Genomic DNA, 19708 nt, shown 5'->3' with positions numbered 1-19708 from the left:
TGAAGGAAATCCAAGGGGCTGTAGTTGACAGCAAAGCCTTGACCCTTCAAAATGCTGAACTTTCTGGGATCTAGCACAAAATCACCACATGCCTGGATCCAAGCATGGCTCTACACCGGGACTCTTCACAAGCCCAGCAACACACATACTCAATGCCCCATCCCTGGAAGTGTTGAAGGCCAGGCTGGATGAGGATTTGAGCAACCTGGTCTAGTGGAAGATGTCCCTACCCATGGCAGGGTGGTTGGAAATAGGTGGTCACAAAGCTCCCTTCCAACCCAAGTCGGTGATTCTATGATAGTGGTTTTGCCTGTTAATCTTGCTTTTTGCTTTCAAGACACATGCAGTACCTTCTATTTCCATGCAGGAGCTTTGGGAATCTGCCCCAGTTTTCATCTCCTCCTTTGCAGAAACATCCTGTTGTCCTGTTAATAAAACAAACAGAAAATGGCATCAGGATGATGCTCTGTGCTGGCAATGCTAAGTTCATCAAAACAAGACATGAACCTACCACACATTATGGTACTTGTCAGCCAAGTACTGCTGTTTTTCTGTTAAGTGAAATGTTGGACTTATTTTATACATGAAAATATCACTTAACAAACTCTCAGCATTGTTTGTTAAATGGCTGATCAAAACTGACCCTGCGTTACTTTTATTTTTCTTCTTTTGTAGCCCAGCCTTGACACTGTTTCTCATAGGAGCTGTTGCAAAGCTCTTGCACTTGACAGTCAGCTTAGCAGAAGGAACAGAAACAGCCCACAGGCTTTTAGAACAACAGCAGCAACACAGGACAATAATAACAATGCTATGCACCCGGGATCAATACGGCTTAACCAACATATTTGGAGATGTGTGTCTTCTCCAGTAACCCCAGAGACTACGGCCTCACAACTGGCTGACACACAACCTCTACCAGCCAACAGCATTTCCTTAAGGGGGCAGAGGTCAGGCTGAAACCCACTGGATGCTGAAAACGGAACAACTGAAGTTCCCAACTGGTTCATTATCTCTGTCTCAAGAAATTTTCATACAAAACTTTACCTTCGGCTTGATCTTGCTCAGACGCCACAGGATGCACTGGATCACTCTCCCGCGTGCCTTTGGAGTCTTTCAGGGAGTCTGAGGAAAGAGCAAACAAACAAATAAATCCTGCAGCGGTTTCACACTGGAAAAGCCTAGTAGCTCCTTGAGTTAGAGGTAGCACTTAGGTGCCAGCTTCATGTTTGGCATTCTGATACGCTGACAGATTTTCTATCTGTTTAACCAAAGCCCTATAAACTACAGAAGTATACTTGTGGGTTTCAACTATTCAAATTGATTTCAGAACCCCTACACTTACTGAGCAGTTTTTTGCCTGCAGTACAAACCTTAAACAAGGAGCTAGCAAGAAAGGATGCCTAAGAATAATCAGCAGAGCTACCAAGAATTTTGTTTCTAACAAATGGAGTGGCACAAAGCTATGAGGAACAGCACAAACCACCTACTTGATAAATAAAGTGATTTATTATTTACTTAGAACAACACTTTTTTGTGGCTGGATTTTCACAAGCTTGACAAACATTAAATCCCATAAATCCCAGTGCAAATCCTAGCCTCATGTCACTTGACGACAGAACTCCCAAGGTCATTATTGTGGCCCAGAGTGCTTTTCTTTTTTGGAGCAGACTGTCAAAATGCACTGCCCACAGCCATACTCTGAAACAGTGGCAAAGTGAGGCTTAAATTAGATAACATAAAGCCCAATTGCCATGCTATCTGGGATTTTAGTAAGCACAGGGCATTATTTTCTTGTGTCCAACAGCATTTTCTGACAACAGCCACTTAGTTTTTGCTTGGGGATGGAGAAATGCATAATGCATAATTCCACTGAATTCAGGTAATGCAGCAACGCAGACAGCTGTTTTAGATCTGATCATCCCCATAACACACAGCTTTGCCTGGATAAAGAGCCCTCTTTGAGCCTCATTAAAAACCACCGCTAATCTAACTGGACACTTCTGCAAACTACAGGGGTTAAGTCCACTCCAGGTCATAACAGTGGCAACAGATAATCAGGATTTGTGTGAGACACTTTCTAAAGTGCTGCTCGATGGAAAACGTAGGTGACGGTGCCAAAAGATCTACAAAATGTGATAATAAATTATGTTATGACAGTCTTGTTATAGCTCAGCTTCTGGAAGGTCCCTTTCCACAATACAGCCAAGCAAATCTTACAATATACCCAAGGATACCCCTGTAAAATTCTGTTTCTGAAACTTTCAAATGATAATCTCTGATGGATAAGTGGGAAAGCTGGGTTGTTAACATCTGATCCAAATTTAATAATCTGTAGGAAAGGTATGCACTGAAAGTGTGTGGCTTTAATTAACTGCAAATAATCCCCCAAGGCAAATATTTAATTACCTGCACAGCTTCTTACTTCTTTCGTGGCATGGCAATAAGTTTATAAATCCAAGTTTGAAAGTAAAATAAGTCACTGATGTACAATTTGCTAAACTTTGCCCTTGCTGCACTTTTTTTCACCCTACTGTGGACTTAAAACACTACTCACTGTTCTCAGGTGGACTAGTGTGTCAGTCTTTCATACTGGAATGCCACTTTGTACCATGAGGTACATAGGATTATCCTATCAGCCCAAATCAGAGCAAAAATAAATTAGAATTTCATAAAATTCTAAGTTTAATAAAAAAAGCCAATTGAAGGATCTCTTGGTATAAATGGGAATAGCACTAAAAATCTATAGAGAATTTTTCAAGCAAACTTTAAACCCACTGAGCAGAATTCTGGCTTTGCTGAAATTCTGGACAAAGCTTTCAGGATATCAAACAAGCCAAGATTTGTGCCACCTGTAACCCCATACCCTAAATTAATATAATATTTTTTTCCTGTATGATACAGAAGCATCCTTGTAAAAGGAACTGTACTGGCAAAGCTGGAATCAGGAGTCCTCTGCCTTAAATACCAAGCAGCCAGGGCCCAAACACAGCCCTTCAGGCAGTCAAAAGTGATGATAAGTGTGATATCACCTGCTAGGGGATGGAGAGCTGCATGTGGCTCTGCCCCATCAGACCCTTAGAGCCATCTTATCCCACACCTCTTGCACAGTACTTCAAACTCCCAGATCAGGGCCTTTAATCTCAGTTCACAGGTGCCACCTTTTTCTCCCAGCATGAGGAATGATTCCAATTTCATGCAAAAATCAATCCACAGCATCAGAGGCACAATTACGGGCTTTGGTCAATGATAACAAATGGAGCTTAAGGAGCCTCATGCCTGGCTGATGTATGTGCCCCACCACACTGCCTTTTGGGCAGGGCTTATGGAAAACTGCAGTTTTCACACAGTGTGGGGTGTCACTGCTATTCCCACCCATTGGCACAGCTGGCAGTCTGTCCCCTCAGGCTTTATTCTTACGGGATTGTAATTTTGTGTTAAACTTTCATTTTTATCATAAACAGTTTTCCTGTTGCTCCAGGGTTTGAGAAAGCAATTTGGCTGCACAGAATTCCAAATTAACCCTTTTTTTTTTTTTTTTTTTTTCAAAGCAGGTTTCTGAAAAGAACAGCCCATGGGCAGGAGTTACTGTCTGGCTGTAAGAGTCTGCTGTTCTTATTCCAGGAGTAGGAATCAGTCTTGATTGGTGTTACCACGTAGATTTTGAGTTTCAAAATCCTTAAGGTCAAGACCATGCCAAAGGTTCCTTCTTTTCAAATGCAAATATTGCATCAAATATTCAAGCCAAAAGGTTCAAAGACAGATTTACTTTTAGGATTAATGAGAAGGAAATAAAGCAAAGGAGTAAACCCAGATTTATCAGGAAAATCTGAGCCAAGCAAAAGTGAAAATGTAAACCCAAATGCAGTGGTCAATAAAAATACTGACAATACACTGTTTCCTATATGCAAGTTTTCAATAGAGTAGTGGTATTCCTCAGACTCAGCTGGTCCTCTCTGCTCCTTTGGAGCCTTATGCAATGAGGCATAAGTCCAGTATTACAGTCCTAAATGATTCCAGGGTTGACAAGAGCTCTGGCCATCCCTAATGCCTTTGTTCATCTCTAATTCACTAGGGAGCTAACTCCTGATATTTTTAAATGGCAGAAAGCAGTGTTAGCCTTCTCCACACCAGCTACTTATCTGTGAAGTCATACCAGAGAATCCAAGCCAGGATATTATCTCACAGCACAGTTTTTTATCTCACAGCTTATTTTTTTGATAATACACGTGCCAGGCACTACTTACCTCAGGTAACTACAAATTGGGACTGTAAAGGTTAACGCTACTCTAGGTAGGACTGAAAAAAATCAGTGTTTTGGATACCACAGTGGAGTACATTTTCTAATGCCATCACTGATCAGACATGAATGAACCAAACATGACATTTAATGACATAAATGAGCCAAACATAGGCCACTTTTATCTACTGCGCAGTCTGAGCATCCCTTAGTCCCCTCAAAATCCTTCCTTGCTGGCTGCAGTGGCAGTGTCCATGTCAGGAGCGCTCATCTCTGCACCCCTCTGTTGTATTGAAACCAGTGTCTCATGGGACTGTGTGCTTGAATCCACCTGAGAATTAGCCCCAACGTTTAACAGCCCCTGAACAAAATATTTAGACTTTAAATAAACTGATCAGAATACTCCCCAAGTATATCATTGCTCCAATATATCAGCTGTATGTTGAATTTGTCTCCAAGAAATGCATGTAGCTCGAACAAATGATCAATCCTACCCTTCCTGCCAATAATCAGACACTATTTTGTCTAAATCCTGCATAAATCCCCGCGCTTTTCCATGCCATTCATAATTTTTTTTGACTGTATAAGGCAATGCTGCTCAAACAAAATTTTGCAAATGCTAAGGAAGAGGGGAAATGGTAAGAACTGAATGTTAAGTGGTTTTAATGATCTTTTAAAATTCACTTCCTCAGCTACACTCTGTATGGCTTATTTACTGAATCGTTTCTAATGTGCAACACACCTGGGTCCTGCACACAGCATAGATAAATCACTGTGTTTTAGGGAGCTGTAAGAAGATTAAAGAGGGAAAAAGCTGGTCATTAGGAAAGAAACAGGTTCAGTGCATTTTATTTTTTTAAGCATGATACTGTGAAAAATGACTGGAATATTTCCAGAGTGAAAGAAATCAAGCAGGCGTCTAAAATTACAGGTAATGGTGTGCACGGAGGCTGCCACATGATTAGGGTATTCTTTTGCCTCATAAATTGAAGAAAATGTGTTAAGATGAAGTACTATAAAATGGTGATTTATGAGAAGTTGGGGAGAGATTCTTGAGCTTTGACTTTAAAATGTTATTTTTATATCCACTAAGATTTCATTTTAATCTGTCTTTATGACAGATTAGATTTATTGGAGCCCAAGTTTATATGGATTGGTAAAACAAACCTTTTTAGGTGCAACAACCTGTAGATATATTTTTGCTAGTTTTCAGGTAATAAACCAGGCAGTTCATCTCTGCAGGTGGGGTCCACTGAGTACTTCTCCTACCCATTTGTGCTTCAAGCTGACAGAAGGGCATCTCCTCTAACCTTGCTTGCTGTCCACCTGAGAAATTCCAGGTGCAGCTGGTATAACAACCGAGGGCATCCTGCTGCTGCCATAAGGGGCAGGACCTGTTGTACAGGGCTCTGGGAAAGGAAAAAGCTGGGAAAAACCTGATTGCCTTGGTTACAGCCTTGGTACAGGAGAAGGTGCTGAAGGGTTGGAGGGGGGAGATGGAAGGAGCAGGATCTCTCATTGGACTGACAGGAGCGCAGCTGGATGGCTCCAGGTCAGCTAATATTTAAAAATAAGTAGGATTTAAATAAACCAGCTAAGTAGATTAGTGTTCGCTGTTGCAGCTGCCTGTACTGGCAAAGGGTGGAGCAGAAATACCTCTTGAGTAGTTCAGGGGCTGGACCCCATCTGGATGTGCAACTCAGGTCACATTAAATGTGGAAAAGAGAATAACTCCCATTATATTCAGCTTGAAGTGACCTGTTTGGAGGGTGTTAAGTGGTTGGTTGGCTGGTGGTGGTTATGTCTCTGGTTAAAAACCCCCAAGCCCCACAAATTAGCTTGTGTTAGCCAGTTTGCTTTCATAAGAACCCTCCTAACCAAGGGACAGAAAAATGTTATCACCTTAGCAGGCATGCAGAGCCACAGCTATGGCTGGGGGTGTAGAAACTCTTCCATTAAAAAAGGTTTCTCTTTCAGTTACCTATTATTGAAATTTTTCAGGCTGAAATTTTCCAGGTCTAATCATAGCCCAAGGGTGAAGTAAAAACATTTCATCGGTAGCTGCTGAGCGCTCAGCGCTTCCGAAAATCAGGTCATTCATTGAGATGTCTTAATATATACTTAAGAGCTGATTTTAAACACCTCTTTCTGAACGTATTGGCCTTTCAGTCAATCTTTTTCACCCACTCATCAATGACTAATTTACATTGATTTGCACAGCTCCCCTGCATTTGAAAAGCTCTATCTTTTAGTTTGTCCCTTCTCAATCATTTATGTCTTAGGACATCAAGATTTTTTCCATAGCAAGAGCTACCTCAGGCCAAACAGCAATTTATACCCATTATGCTTTACAGGAAGATTTACAGGCTTCTGGGTTGCCCAAAGTAAGTTTTTAGGGCTAACCCCTAGCCAATGTACATACTTAATTCTGTTCCTGACAACACAAGCCCTCCAGCTGACTGAATCTGACTCCATTTCAGAGAATGTAGAAAAACAGTGACTTGCTTTAAATGGCATTCCCACAGGAGCCCAGACTTTGGTGAACACCTGGAAATAATTAATCGCTACTTTATTTTTAAAATTAATTAGCATATGATTTAATTTAGTTGACCTTCAAATGAAAATTCAGTTCTTATTAAGTGCTAATGAATTAAAATCAGCGTATTGTGCACAGAAACTTTGCTGTGATTGCATAATGGGGAGTTATGCTTCACCTGTACTAAATCCAGTTCTTTTTTTACATTTGCCTGACAGAAAGTTCTATCATTAAATCAGGTTAAATGGTAATTGGTAAAAGAGGTAACTGAGATGAAAATGCAAATCACTCTCTCACACGCATGCATGCATGTGCATGCACACATGCTCTATTTAGCAAAAATTAATCACAGGTTCAAACCAATCTATATATACTATATGGCCCATTTTAAATGAGTTTGTTGCCCCAGCACAATCTTGTACAGACAGGCATAGCAGACTGAGTGCAGCCTGCCTGATTCGTGCTTTATCTGCTGCATAAACATTAATGACTTTAATCACTTTGCTCTGCCCTTACACTTCATAAAGAGAAGCATCTCTCACTTGAAACGAGCCATGGATAAAGGATCTACTTCCATATGCACAGTAATGAAGCGCCGCAAAGGTGTTGCCTGGAGATGTCAGCTTCTCCTCCCCCCAACCCCGCCGAGAGATGGTACTTAAGCATGCAAGTTTACAGGGGTAAAATTACAACAGTTCTCTGCAGACAGTGGAAAGAGAAACTTGGCACAGATTGGAATGAGAGGATACCTCTACAGCACAACATCAAACATCTTGATATTCTTAGAATATGACTGTCCTTCTTTCTTTTTTCTTTTTTTTTTTTTTTTCCTGTGGACAGATAAGCACTCAAAAAATTCGTTTTGCTCAAAGGCCATGTGCAAACCGGGCCTTTGTGGACATTTTTTTTTCCTGGACAGTGTCTCTTCTACTGTAACAGAAGAGATATACTTTTACATTAGTGTGAGATTTGCAGTCTCACAGGAGGTTTTAATTTGAATCTGAGCCCCTCAAAATGTGATCCCTGCACTGTCCCACACTTATCATGAAAACTGCTTTCATCTTCCCATCCTTCCCCTTTCCTTCATAAAGAAAATTATAAAGATGACTCATGCATGACAAAAATACTAGATCTTCATGGTAGCAGAGATGCACGTGCTGTGTTTTGAATATCACCACATTTTAAAGCAATAAATAACTACGTCAATGGGTTTGCTATATTCTAATCCCAAAAATATGAAGAAAAAAAAACCCAGAAAAAAAACTAGTCAACTCTAATGGGACTCAAAATACTTGTTTTGGTGCACTCACCAGAGCTGACATTTGAAAGACTGTTATACTTCCATAGCAGGCATGGAAACCTCCTATTCTGAGTGGTTTAAACTATGCATTTTGGGAATATGCAGCCTAGACTTATTTGCCACAAATCTCCTTTCACAGTAATTAGGTGGAAGGACTGGGAAAATATAATTTCTCTAAATGCTGTACATCCAGTTCACTTAGTTGAAGATGAACTACAGAAATCAGTATGTTCCAGAACCTGGTAGGTTTTAGCTATGTTAACTCAGTGGGCAAACAATTTGAAGGCTGAAATTTATTTTGGGAGCAGCAGGTGTTTTCAGAAATGCCAGGATTTTGTAAAAGTGCCATTTCCCAAGTGGTAGCAAGTTTTTTTGTAACACTAGTATTCATTTTAAAATAACTCAAAATCTAAAATCACAGAATCATCAAAGAATCACTGAATGGTTTGGGTTGGAAGGGATCTTGAAGATAATCTCATTGCAACTCCCCAACAGGGACACCTTCCACGAGACCAGGTTTCTCAAAGCCCCATCCAGCCCGGCTTTGAACACTTCCAGGGATAGGGCATCCACAGCTTCTCTCGGCAACCTCTTCTAGTGCCTCTCCACCCTCACAATAAAAATCTGCAAAATTGAAAATCCTCTCATGGAAATAAGGATTAAAACCATGGCCTGGTGCATGCAGTGGCCTCATTGTTCAAAATTCTTGGTTCCATTAGAAAAACTAGCAAGCAAATCCCCAAACATGATCTTCTCTTTTCTTTTTTTTTTTTCCTACTTGTATAGCTTTACAAACAAAATATACAGAGGAGAGTCTGTCTTGCTCCTTTTTCTATATCAGATGCTTTCCATCTTAGTTATGAGGAGAGGTAGGACATCAATGACACAATACACTTTGGATCTCTCAGGGCACTATCTCTCCATCAACCTCTCAAGAGAAGAGGAAAAAACACTATATATATTCTTAATGTATCATAGGAAAAGTGAGACCTATAGCACCAATATGACTTCTTTCCTGAGAAGAGATTATAAATACAGTGGGGCAAAAATCTGGAGTGGTTACGCATTGAGATGGCCACTGAAAAGCTTATCAGAAGACTGTTGTCTTCGTAGTCAGGAACATGCACTCAAAACAATACCAAGTTGTTGGGATCTTCAGTACAACTGCAGACAGCAAAGGAAAATCCAAACCCAAGGCCTCACTGTGAGCCTCACACTGTGACACATACTGTAAACCTAGCTGATGGGGACTCGTACAGATACAGGATACATAAACAATGCCAAATGTCATCAAGACAAGAGAAATTAATGACAGGCAACCAGCAGCCATGCTGGGACTGAATCCATCACTATTTCTGCCGTCCTCTAGCCTTGCCACAACTTCAACCTGTGAAGCAGCAAAAAGAAGTGCTCCAGCAAGGGTTTGTGGCTTCTTTTTTTTCCCGTGCAGGATCAATCAATCAGTTAAAAGAGCCCTTAAATCAACCTGCACAAGGCTTTGAACTCATAATCAGGTAAGTATGTGGGCTCTCCAGCACGTGGCTTTGGAACAAAAGGGCAGGATCTCACACCCTGTCACACTTATCTAGAAAAATGAGAAGAGAGTCAAGCAGTGATGCTGAATTAAACATTAAATCTTTTAAAATAAATAAGTTAATGGATGTTAATAATTATGTTATCTCAGTGAAATGCATTAAAATTTTCTATTAGTCTTTCTTGAAGGCTGTACTGATGAACTGTATTTATCATAGATAGCGTAACTCCTGTTTTGAATTACCAGTAGCGAACATTTTATATATCAGCCAGGATTTTTCCTGACGTACCCCCACAAAAATGCCAAAAATTGTAGACTGGTACAGCAATTAATAGTGTGATTATCACAGAGTATCAAAAACAGTACAGCTGTGCCCTGGTTCCTATCTGTAAACCAACAACTCCACAGGAAAAATCTCAGCTTGAAACATTTAAATTAGATCATCTCTCTTGTTTCCTAAACTCCCTGTCATTTGGCCCTGTGACACTTTTAAATATTTATCACAAACTAAATGATCTGAGTGCCCAGCACAGTCTGCACAAGATAAACAGTACTTTCTCCCTCTCCATTATGACTTCATCTCCTCCTGTCTCCTCCTGATGTGTTTATAGCTATTGTGTTTTTCTTTTCCTGCATCAGGAGAGCACTGAACAGGGAGCTGATTTTGCTGAGATAGTCATGCACACTTAACTTTACGCCTGTGAGTCATCTCAGTGAGCCCAGGCTTTAGGCTTATTTTGGAAATGTCATGTATGATATTTTAGCATTAACTCCATAACAAGGGGACTTAGGAATTCACAGTGTCACTCCTAACCGGCACAACAGCTGGTGTCAAGTACTTCATTACAAACACTTTTGTAAATGTAAATCCAAGCATTTACCTATTTCTGTATTGTTCAACTGTGATTTGGGCAATTTCCACACAAAGGAAAATAAGGCTTCATGAAACGTCCACTTGGGACTGGGTATTTCAAAACACAATTTCCAATCTGTACCTTTATCCTCACTCAGCTCTGTGTCTTCTGATGGTGATAGGCTGGCTGCAGCTGAAGGTTTTGTCTCATCTATAGGAACAAAGGAAATGAAAGAGAAGTTATTCATTAGATAGCAAACTGATGGACCACTTTACTGAAAAAAAAGTGTTACGCCTTACTGAGGCAAGATATTAGACTTGAATTTCATTTACTGGGCTTCCATCCATTCACTGGCCATTACTGATCTGATTGTCTTTCCTAAACAAGAGGTAAACTTACATTCCAACACTGCCAGATCAAGTCTATATTTCAATTCCTCACAATACAGAGAGAGAAATAGCTATTGGTTTCATGGGTAGGCTGGTGTTGCTATTTGCTCTGAAATTCCTTTTTTCATTTAATCCATCTACTTTGAGAAAAAACAATTATGCCATTCTTAACTTTAATCATGTCCATGAATCCCATTGAAATCCAAATGATTAAATGCAAATGCTTTCCTGAAAATAGAAGCTTTCATAAATCAGGACTGAAAATTTAGCAAGTCCCTAAAAACATGTGGCTTGGAGTTTTTTAATGGTAGAGCAGGCAGGTAAAACTACTTCAGTTAATAGATACAAGCGATACCTGAATTCAAAAGAATTTTTAAACTTTCGCTGTTGCTTTTTTTTTTATAGTTCTAAAACCTTTATAAGCTTTTGTTTTCATTTCTAGGCTTTCATTTCTTTCAAAAGACTTGTCTCTGATGATTCTGACAATTTTTTTTTCCTAATATAGCCATTGAGTATATTTAACTACCTTGAAACAAGAGCTCAGAACCACCTGCCATGTTGTTTCTCCATGTGTTAAGTGTGAAGTTCATTGATGATAGACTTTAAAAAAACCCCACACATAATAGCTGAAAATTTTCAGTCTTCTCAGACTATTACTGCTTTTTCACTAACATAGGTTTCTATATAATATATATTTTTCTCTATAATATCACTATATTTTTCACTATAATAAGAATATATAAATATTCGTGTAATGGACTGGGTAAGAATACAGTGTCAATTTTTTTGTCCTATATTTTCTTTCACAGTATCAAGGATATGATTTGTCCCACTCAGATGAAAGTTATGCTTTTTGGTTTAGAAAATACCAATAAGAACTTTAACATTTAATGGCATTGCTCGTAACAGCGATTGCTTGTAGCGTTTAGAAATGTTTTAGGCATACAACCGAGGACACTGGAAAACCAGGTAACCTTCCAGTGCCAAGAGAGGGCACAGAAGGAGCAACCTCAAAGTTCCTGGTGATGCTTTTTCTCTGCAATGCATAGACTGGAAAGCAGCAGCAACTCATTAGGTGGATGTAACTAACTCGAGGTAATTGTGCCCCTCTGTTCCTGTCACTATGTCAACCAGGAGGGATAATTGTTGAGCCAAATAATTTTTTTCCCTGTAACACCGTGTGTCTGTGGCCGAAGAGGTGATTAATGGGCTGTGCGTGGGCACAATGCTGTCTTTAGGCTTATACCTAAACCGCGTTCCTAAAGAATGACATTTTCTGGATCCTAGACTTTAAATGTCTGGATCTTTTCTCTGACGCTCTCCCTGAGAGTAACGAAACATGACTACCAATGTAAGATAGCACAAGAATGTACCCCATGGCTCTGATAAGCCAGCTCTGACAGCTCGTATTGCTACAAGTTGTAATGACGGTTTTGGGAAAAACACAATGCATTTAAGACACCTACAGTAGCGCAGTAATAATTCTGAGAGGTAAATATTCCTTCATTCTCTTGGGAAAAAAGAAATGCATTTAATTCAAACTGTTTTGTGAACCAAAATACCAGGGAAATACACACCCCATCAGAGTGACTATCACTGACAAGCACAGGGGGCTGTTTTGGGCATCTGTAGATGCTGTAACTGAGTTTAACAGGAACCTCTGCAGCTGCAGCCAGGAGCTCTGGGCAGTAGTAGTTCTTAGGTGAGCTGGTAGCCAAGCAGTACATGGTATGGTTAAAAGCTCAGTATTGCTTGGAAAAAGATATGCCCCAGCCTAGTCAGAGATTCAAAACAGAGTCTCGATTCCGACAGAACAACTCATTCTTCTCCCTGGTCCCCTTTACCTGTTTAAAATATGACTAGCATGAAAGTGAAAAACCCAGGAAAGGAAATGTGGTTGCCCTCCAGCATTCACGAAACACCACTGCATGCTTATCTTGGGGAGGATAAATTTTGCTGAGGTCCATGGCAATCTAGTTTATTCTTTAATACTGTGTGCCAAGGGCTTCATCTCCCACTGCCTGCCCCACGTGAGGACATACAGAAGAGGTGATAAAGAGGACATAAAACACAGAAGGACTTGAAGCACGTGTGGACAGCCTCAGATGTTAGCACTCAGCTGCAGAAGAGTGACCTGTGGAGGGCAGGCAGTAAAAAGCTGCACTTCCACATACACAGTGCCCAATGCACAGGACAAAAAGGAGGACCCTTGTTACCACAATGAAGGAAGCAGACCAGATAAGTCAGGAATCTAGGCCTTCTAAATTTATCTGCCGTGTTTGCTGACTGGCCTTCTTCAGCTCAATTTCTCCACATATTGAAAACAATCTGATTAAAACAATCTGATTAAAAAGAAGTTTCAAAGCAAACCATTTCATTCCCCCTGGATTAAGTATGTTTAGGCCACATTATGCATTACAATGAGAAAAAACCCAACCATATGAGAAAAGCATTGTGTTACATGTAATATTTCACTAAAAGAAATATTTAAGAATTAAGGGAATATATAGACATTTTGATTTCCACTTTGGCTCTTTTGGTAACTGATTAATTCTAGCTGTCTCTTGCACTGAACAGAGGTGGGCAGGATGAAAAAACCAACCATAAACAGAAAAGAAAAATAGAAAACCTATTGTGAGCACAGAGTGACACTGTATTTCAACATACTGAGCTCACTATTATTTATAAGCATGTCACCTGCAAAACCCCCTGCTTGTGAACTCTGACATTCACTCACAGCATAATCAATATCTTTCTGTATGGATTTAAATTTTCAAAACTGCTGAGACTTGTGCAGATATTTTTTAAAAACTTGAAAATACCTTCTAAAATCTTCCAAAGTTGAGTTTTCATCAAAAGGAGCCTCCCGCCTGCTTCCTTCTTCTCCAAATTTCCTATTCCCCCATTTCTATTCTATGCAGAGGGGAAAAAAATTATTTCTTGCTAGTGAGAAAATTAGCTAGAGGGAGTTCACCTTAAAGGGAGAATGTAGAGCTAGTAAGCTGGAGAGAGAAGTCTGCATTCCTGCACTGCAACACATCCATTCATAATGAATGAAGTTTCGGTCTCTGATGGGAGAATTGCTCAAGATCTGAGCTAATCTGGTGAAAGTGTCCAAACATTCCCCTTCAATAGCACTCACTAAGGTTATTGTTCACCAAGTGGATAAAGCCCAAGGTAGGCCTTTAAGGAGCTGGGCACAAACCTGCTTCTTGGCTCTGGGCCTCAGTTTCATCAGTGTTTTGCTTCTCCGCTGTGCCACCACCACCTATTGAGAAAAACACATAAAAATTATTTATGATACATCTTTTTATTGGTAACAGTAGCAGCAATATTAATTGTATCCAATTCAGCACAAACTGCTAATTTACAGCAAGGCGCTGTGATAAAAGAGGAGAGATGTAAAGGTAAACTGAAAACACCTGCCAACAGGACCAGTTCCATTTAAACCAGGCATGTTTTCATATCTTAGGATGAGGATTATAGATTTTATCTCAATAGGCTCACTGAAAATAATGATACCAAATAAAGGGATGCTTCCCTAAACACTCTCTGCAATAAATGAAATTGTTACTTGAACTTCATCTATGTATTTTATAAAGAGTTTTTTCCTAGGATTATTTTCCTCCAGTAACATTTCCCCAGGATCCTTGAAGTGGCTGTGTTTCTGACTTGCAAAACTCCCTTGAATGCCTATGGAAGGTAAGAATCACCTGAACTGAATTTTAAAGCAAAAGCCACAATGGCACTTAACATAAAGTATAAAAATGCATCACAAACAACTGTAAAGAAGAGAGCAAATCAAACCAAAGTAAGATTGCTAGGACAGAAGCATTTTTCCCCTTTTTACATTCACATTCATTCCCAATTTTCTCTCCTACTTTGCATTCATTATCCATTTTCTACCCTTTTGGAAGGCAGGTAGCAAACAGCGAATTACCCCCAAGAACAGTAATACCCTGGGCAACGTCTATGGCTCTCTTAACCTTTGCTTGCCCTGGTGAGAAATATATTAGGAATTCTGTATTTTCAACGATGGAGAAGGCTCTTTTAGCTTCATAATAATATGAGAGGCTGCAGTGCAGCATGCGGGATCAGATGGGATGGCCACGCTCCCTCCTTTCCAGCACGACGAGAACAGCTGAGTACCAGCCTTAATGAGGCATTTGAAAAACTGACTGCTGAGCATATACACTGGGAGAAAGGAAATTCATTCCCAGGCCTGGAAATAGCTTGATAATGATACACATATTTTTTTGCTGTGATCTTTGGTGGCTCCTGGGTTTTTGTGATTAGAGCTTCTCTAAAGTGACACTGCTAAAGTTCCTCACCTCGCTTTTACTAAGCACATGGAACCTGGTGAAGGGAACTGCAGTGGTCCAAATGCGATTAGGTGGATGGAAGGAAAACAGAGGGAGCAGACAGCACAGACAGGCAGATTACATCTGGTGGCACGCCACATCCAGCTCCTATTTAAAGGCTGAGCTATGATGCTTTCCCTCTTTCCAGCAGGCAATTCATCCTGCTATCCAGCAGATGGGACTAGTGGAGAAGTATTTCCAAGGCTGACCCTGCACAGAGCTGCTCCCAGGAGGAGAGGAGATGGAGCAGGAGTTTGACACCCCTCGCCTGAGATGGGGGAGGTGGGCAGGGTGCAGCTGATGGCCATCAGCAGGGACTCAGGCCTCCTGTCCCTCTGGTAACTCTTTGTCCTGATTCTAACCAGCCTTAATGGGTGACTTGCTGGAGTGATTTCTTAGCATATTAGTGAGCTCTAACCTATTAAAAATCGCATTACATGGATGACCAAAATGGCTTGATAAAACCTGCTGGGTTTTTCCTTCCCCCACTTGTAATCAAAAAGTATTACTTTCAAAAGCAGTGTTCTGCCTGTCCACACACAATAGGAGGACCACATGCAAAATAGAAATCTAGCTGTACTAGAAGATAAACTTTTTTCTCCCCCTCCCTTTTTGTCTTAAAACACAGCCTTGGCACTCTGCAAGCTATGCAGCCATCAGTTCATAAATAAGAAAAAAACCCCTTTTCATCACCAGGATGTGTTTCAAAGGGATAAAGTCACCTACTTCAGGAGCTACAGAAAGAAAAAGTATGTTCAAGACAATCCTATAAAATAACAGTGCAGCAGCACTGGAAAAATCTTTACCAGTAGGTCAGACCCAAGGAGGTTATTGCATCACTGTGAAATGAGCAGCGCCAAAGCATAAAGGATTTAATTATGGTCAAGTGCAACATGTTTCACTCTGTGCAGAAAGACTTTACATTCAGAAAAAGCAGGTCAGACATAAATGGTAACTACTGATATATCACTGAAAATCATTTCAGCCATTACCTTACTGCATTCACAATGCAAAGCTCCATTTCCAGATGATACTTGTTTCTACATCCATTATAACAAGTATGACTATAGCCATGAGTTATTTGACTAAAACCAGGTATTTCAAGAGTTCATTTATGTTTATTGCAAAGGGACTATATCTCTTGTTTAAATCACTTACTCAGAGCAAACTTTAACTACGAGAGAAAGTTTAAGTGATCATCTGGTTCAGCAGACTATCTGTTTTTTCAATCCTAAATCTATTATTTCACTGGACATTCACTGTTTAAAGGCGGTCTAATAGAACAAAAATTACAGGATTCTCAACATGTTTTCCGTCTAACACTTTATTTTGTCCCTTTAGAGAGAAAAATGTAAAAGACTTTTTAAGCAGGAACTTCATCTCTTGTACTCTGACCCACCGACTGACTGGATCGTGACATGAAAATTCATCTCGATCAGCATACTGAAAGTACGTGCTGTGCCTATCAAGTGACTTTGACAGAAATAGAGAGAAGGGAATGCTAAAAAATGAAGAGTGGACAAGTGATGCTCAAGTAAATGACTTGCAGAAGGAAGGGTTAAACTCTGCTTGGCCTGGAAAATCTCTTTATCTCAGGAGAAAGGGAGAAAGCAGAGCACGAATACACCAATAAGAAAGCAAACTATAGGGTGGGGAAGTGACTAATCCCAAAGCCTCTGACAAACAGTTTTTTTCCATTTTTAAAAAACTCTTTTAATGAGTGTCTTCTACTGATGAAGAGTCTTTCTGTAATTATTGCTCTCCATTGGAGCTGGGTGCAGAGCAAATGGAAAGGCTTTAAGAAGCACATGCTTAAGGCAAAGAGATGGAAATATATTTTACAGGAGTAGCAAGCCAATTTTTCCACCATATTTTTACTCACCCCTGGCTCTCCTCTTCTCTAGGCAGAAAAGCCAGAGCCAGTGCATTTCCCTTGAGTCTTCCCCATGACATTATTTATAATAAAAATGTCTTTTCCATTGGATGGCTTCTACAGTATCTTCCATCATTCTCTTTCTACTACTGCAGCAATTGGTGATTGCATTTCCTTTAGGTGAAATCTGTCCTCACAATATCTGCTTTTCTATTATACTGGTAATTGAACAGCAATCTGTCACTCACTCCAAAGGAGATACAGGAAGTGGTGAATGACATGTTGTGTCATTTTAGGCCACCAACTGTAAATGATTTTGAGCCACATCACAAAACAAACGGGAACATCTGTTTCTTTTCCCTTGGCATGACAGTCAGTTCAAAAAAAAAGCAGGAGATTGAGAATTACGGTAGCACCACACAAACAAAATCAGACACTCAAATATATCTACTCCTGACCATACATTTTGCTTTGTCTTGCCAAGCTGACTATTGCCTGTTAGGTTCTTCCTCTCTCTGCTGGGTATTTTCTTTGAGATCATCAAGAAAATCCATGCCACTCCCCCAACTGATATATTTGGTAGAAAAGAGGCTAAACAAGGATCAATCAGCACGCTCAGCAAGCTGGCAGAGCGAGTAGCATTTCTAACTCAGCCTGAAAAGTGGATACTCCGAGAGTGCCTGCCCACTTTCTGTAACAAAGAGGCATTTAGCATGCACAGTGAGGTGCTAGATGCAGTAGCAGCCCCCAAATGAAGCAGATAATATGATAAATAATAAGCCAGCAGTCAGATGGGAGAGGGCTGGGACAAGATCCCCATGAAAGGACAGGGGACAAACTCTCAGAGCAGGTATTCTTCCATTTTCTCTCCAACAGCCTGGAGGCATGTGGCTTTTTACATCTTCCACTGTTCTTGTGACAAACATGGGAAGTCAAAAATATTAATAGCCTGCTGGCCTCTTGGCTCTTCCCATTTCGGAGCTGAGTAAGTGCTGGGTTTGCTCATACATCTACTCCTCCTCAGCAGCACCTTTCTTCACAAGCAACTGGCGACACGCTTAGAGCCAAGGCTAAAGTCAGGGTCTCAAAAACTGGTGCAAAAAGACATTTTTTTGGAAGAAAACAGAATTGTAGATAACGTACTTTTCATTTAAAAGAAGAAATTCTGCAAAATCTGTACAAACCAGTCTATTTTTACCCCTCCAGCACAGAATCATAGAATATCCTGATTTGGAAGGGATCCACAAGGATAATTGAGTCTAATTCCTGAACATAAATGTTATTAATAATAAAACTGCTTTCACTCCTGAGAAAGCTGTACTTATATCATCCATAGGGTGTCACCAATCAGAGTAAGGTTTCTTCAAATGTCGTCCTCCTTCCCAGAGCAGAAATAAAAGTGACAGAGGGCCACCACCTCAGGTTCACATCTTTATCTGTGCAGGCACCACATCCTGGAACACCAGGTTTGATCCTGCTACATCCCTGCATTGCTCTGCCATACAAGTCTGGGAGCATCCTCTGGTTCTCTGGGTGGCCAGCAACCGTGGCATCTCTCTATTGGTTTGGCCTGTGCTTCTTTTTTCTATGACAAATGCAAACACAAACCAAGATCTGTCAAACAAAGGCGCCAGTTTTGATTTATCTTTTTTACAGCACAAAAATATTGCCATGGTAATCATACTAATGACATGAAGTTCCTTCTTGTACAAGAGGGAAACTAATTAATGAGAAAATTAAAAATATAGGCCTTGATCTTACAGCTGTTACATTCTGCACACAAGTAGATAGGCTGGCATCAGTGAAACTCCTAAAATGTGAGAAGAAAGCACACATGTATCCATATAGAAACTCAAGATTATATAGCCTGCAACCATTTTCAAACTGTTCCAGTGGCAAAATGATATCAGACATAAACCAAGAAGCACATACACACAAAGGCCATTATTGCAGAACTACAAACACATTAAAATGAATCATTAGGGTGGTGGCCTGAGGTTACTGAACACTTTCAGTTTGCATTTTAATTTCTTTTAATTAAATTATGATTTAGGTCAGTTTTAATCACTACTTGTATATAACCCCTCTGGGGTAAATTTTAAGAAGGGTTAGTAACGAGTTATCTGCGGTAATTGTTTAATGGAGTTATGAGACTTCTTCCCTCTCTGCTGCTTCAACAATTCACCTCATTGCAGACGCAGCCCTGTGAGTGCACCCAGCCCAGCAAAGGTGTCAGCCCAATAAATAACAGGGTTCCATTTCCATGCAGCATTTTGCCCAGGAGTGTGGGAAAAGAATGACAAAACTGTAGCTTGAGTGGATTATCTCAGAAGTTAAAAATAGCGCTATTGTATTTCACCTATTTAATGTCTTGAGAAACACAAGAGTGTCAGCTAAAGCCCCACTGAAGTCACCAGGCGTGTTCCCCTTGCCTCGCTCCTCCATGGGTCACACACTAGGCAAGTAACTTGGCTTTGATATGCCTCTCCTGGCTAAGGAAGAACAGGGGAGAACAGCTACAGCACAAATGAGGTGCTTGGAAGACAGGAGCACTCTGAATTGCCCCAACTCACTTCATACCTAGACTGGTGGGAATGCTGTGTTTGGCTTTTCACTGGGAGCAA

General features: G+C 40.4%; 1 protein-coding gene across 4 annotated transcripts in view; it reads right to left on the bottom strand.

Annotated features, from left to right (window-relative positions):
- The window catches only part of MACROD2 (mono-ADP ribosylhydrolase 2), an 841246-nt gene that overhangs the window by 40511 nt on the left and 781027 nt on the right, over positions 1 to 19708 (bottom strand). For all 4 annotated transcript variants that reach the window (XM_064647572.1, XM_064647573.1, XM_064647575.1 and 1 more), the window contains 4 exons: positions 14056 to 14118; positions 10603 to 10671; positions 1045 to 1122; positions 351 to 425 (listed from right to left, as the gene is read on the bottom strand). In XM_064647572.1, the coding sequence (XP_064503642.1) occupies positions 351 to 425; positions 1045 to 1122; positions 10603 to 10671; positions 14056 to 14118 (285 nt within the window). The remainder of the gene's footprint in view (positions 1 to 350; positions 426 to 1044; positions 1123 to 10602; positions 10672 to 14055; positions 14119 to 19708) is intronic.

This window comes from Pseudopipra pipra, chromosome 3 (assembly GCF_036250125.1).
Source record: "Pseudopipra pipra isolate bDixPip1 chromosome 3, bDixPip1.hap1, whole genome shotgun sequence".
Classification (NCBI taxonomy): domain Eukaryota; kingdom Metazoa; phylum Chordata; class Aves; order Passeriformes; family Pipridae; genus Pseudopipra; species Pseudopipra pipra.
This window is presented reverse-complemented; position numbering and strand designations above follow the sequence as displayed.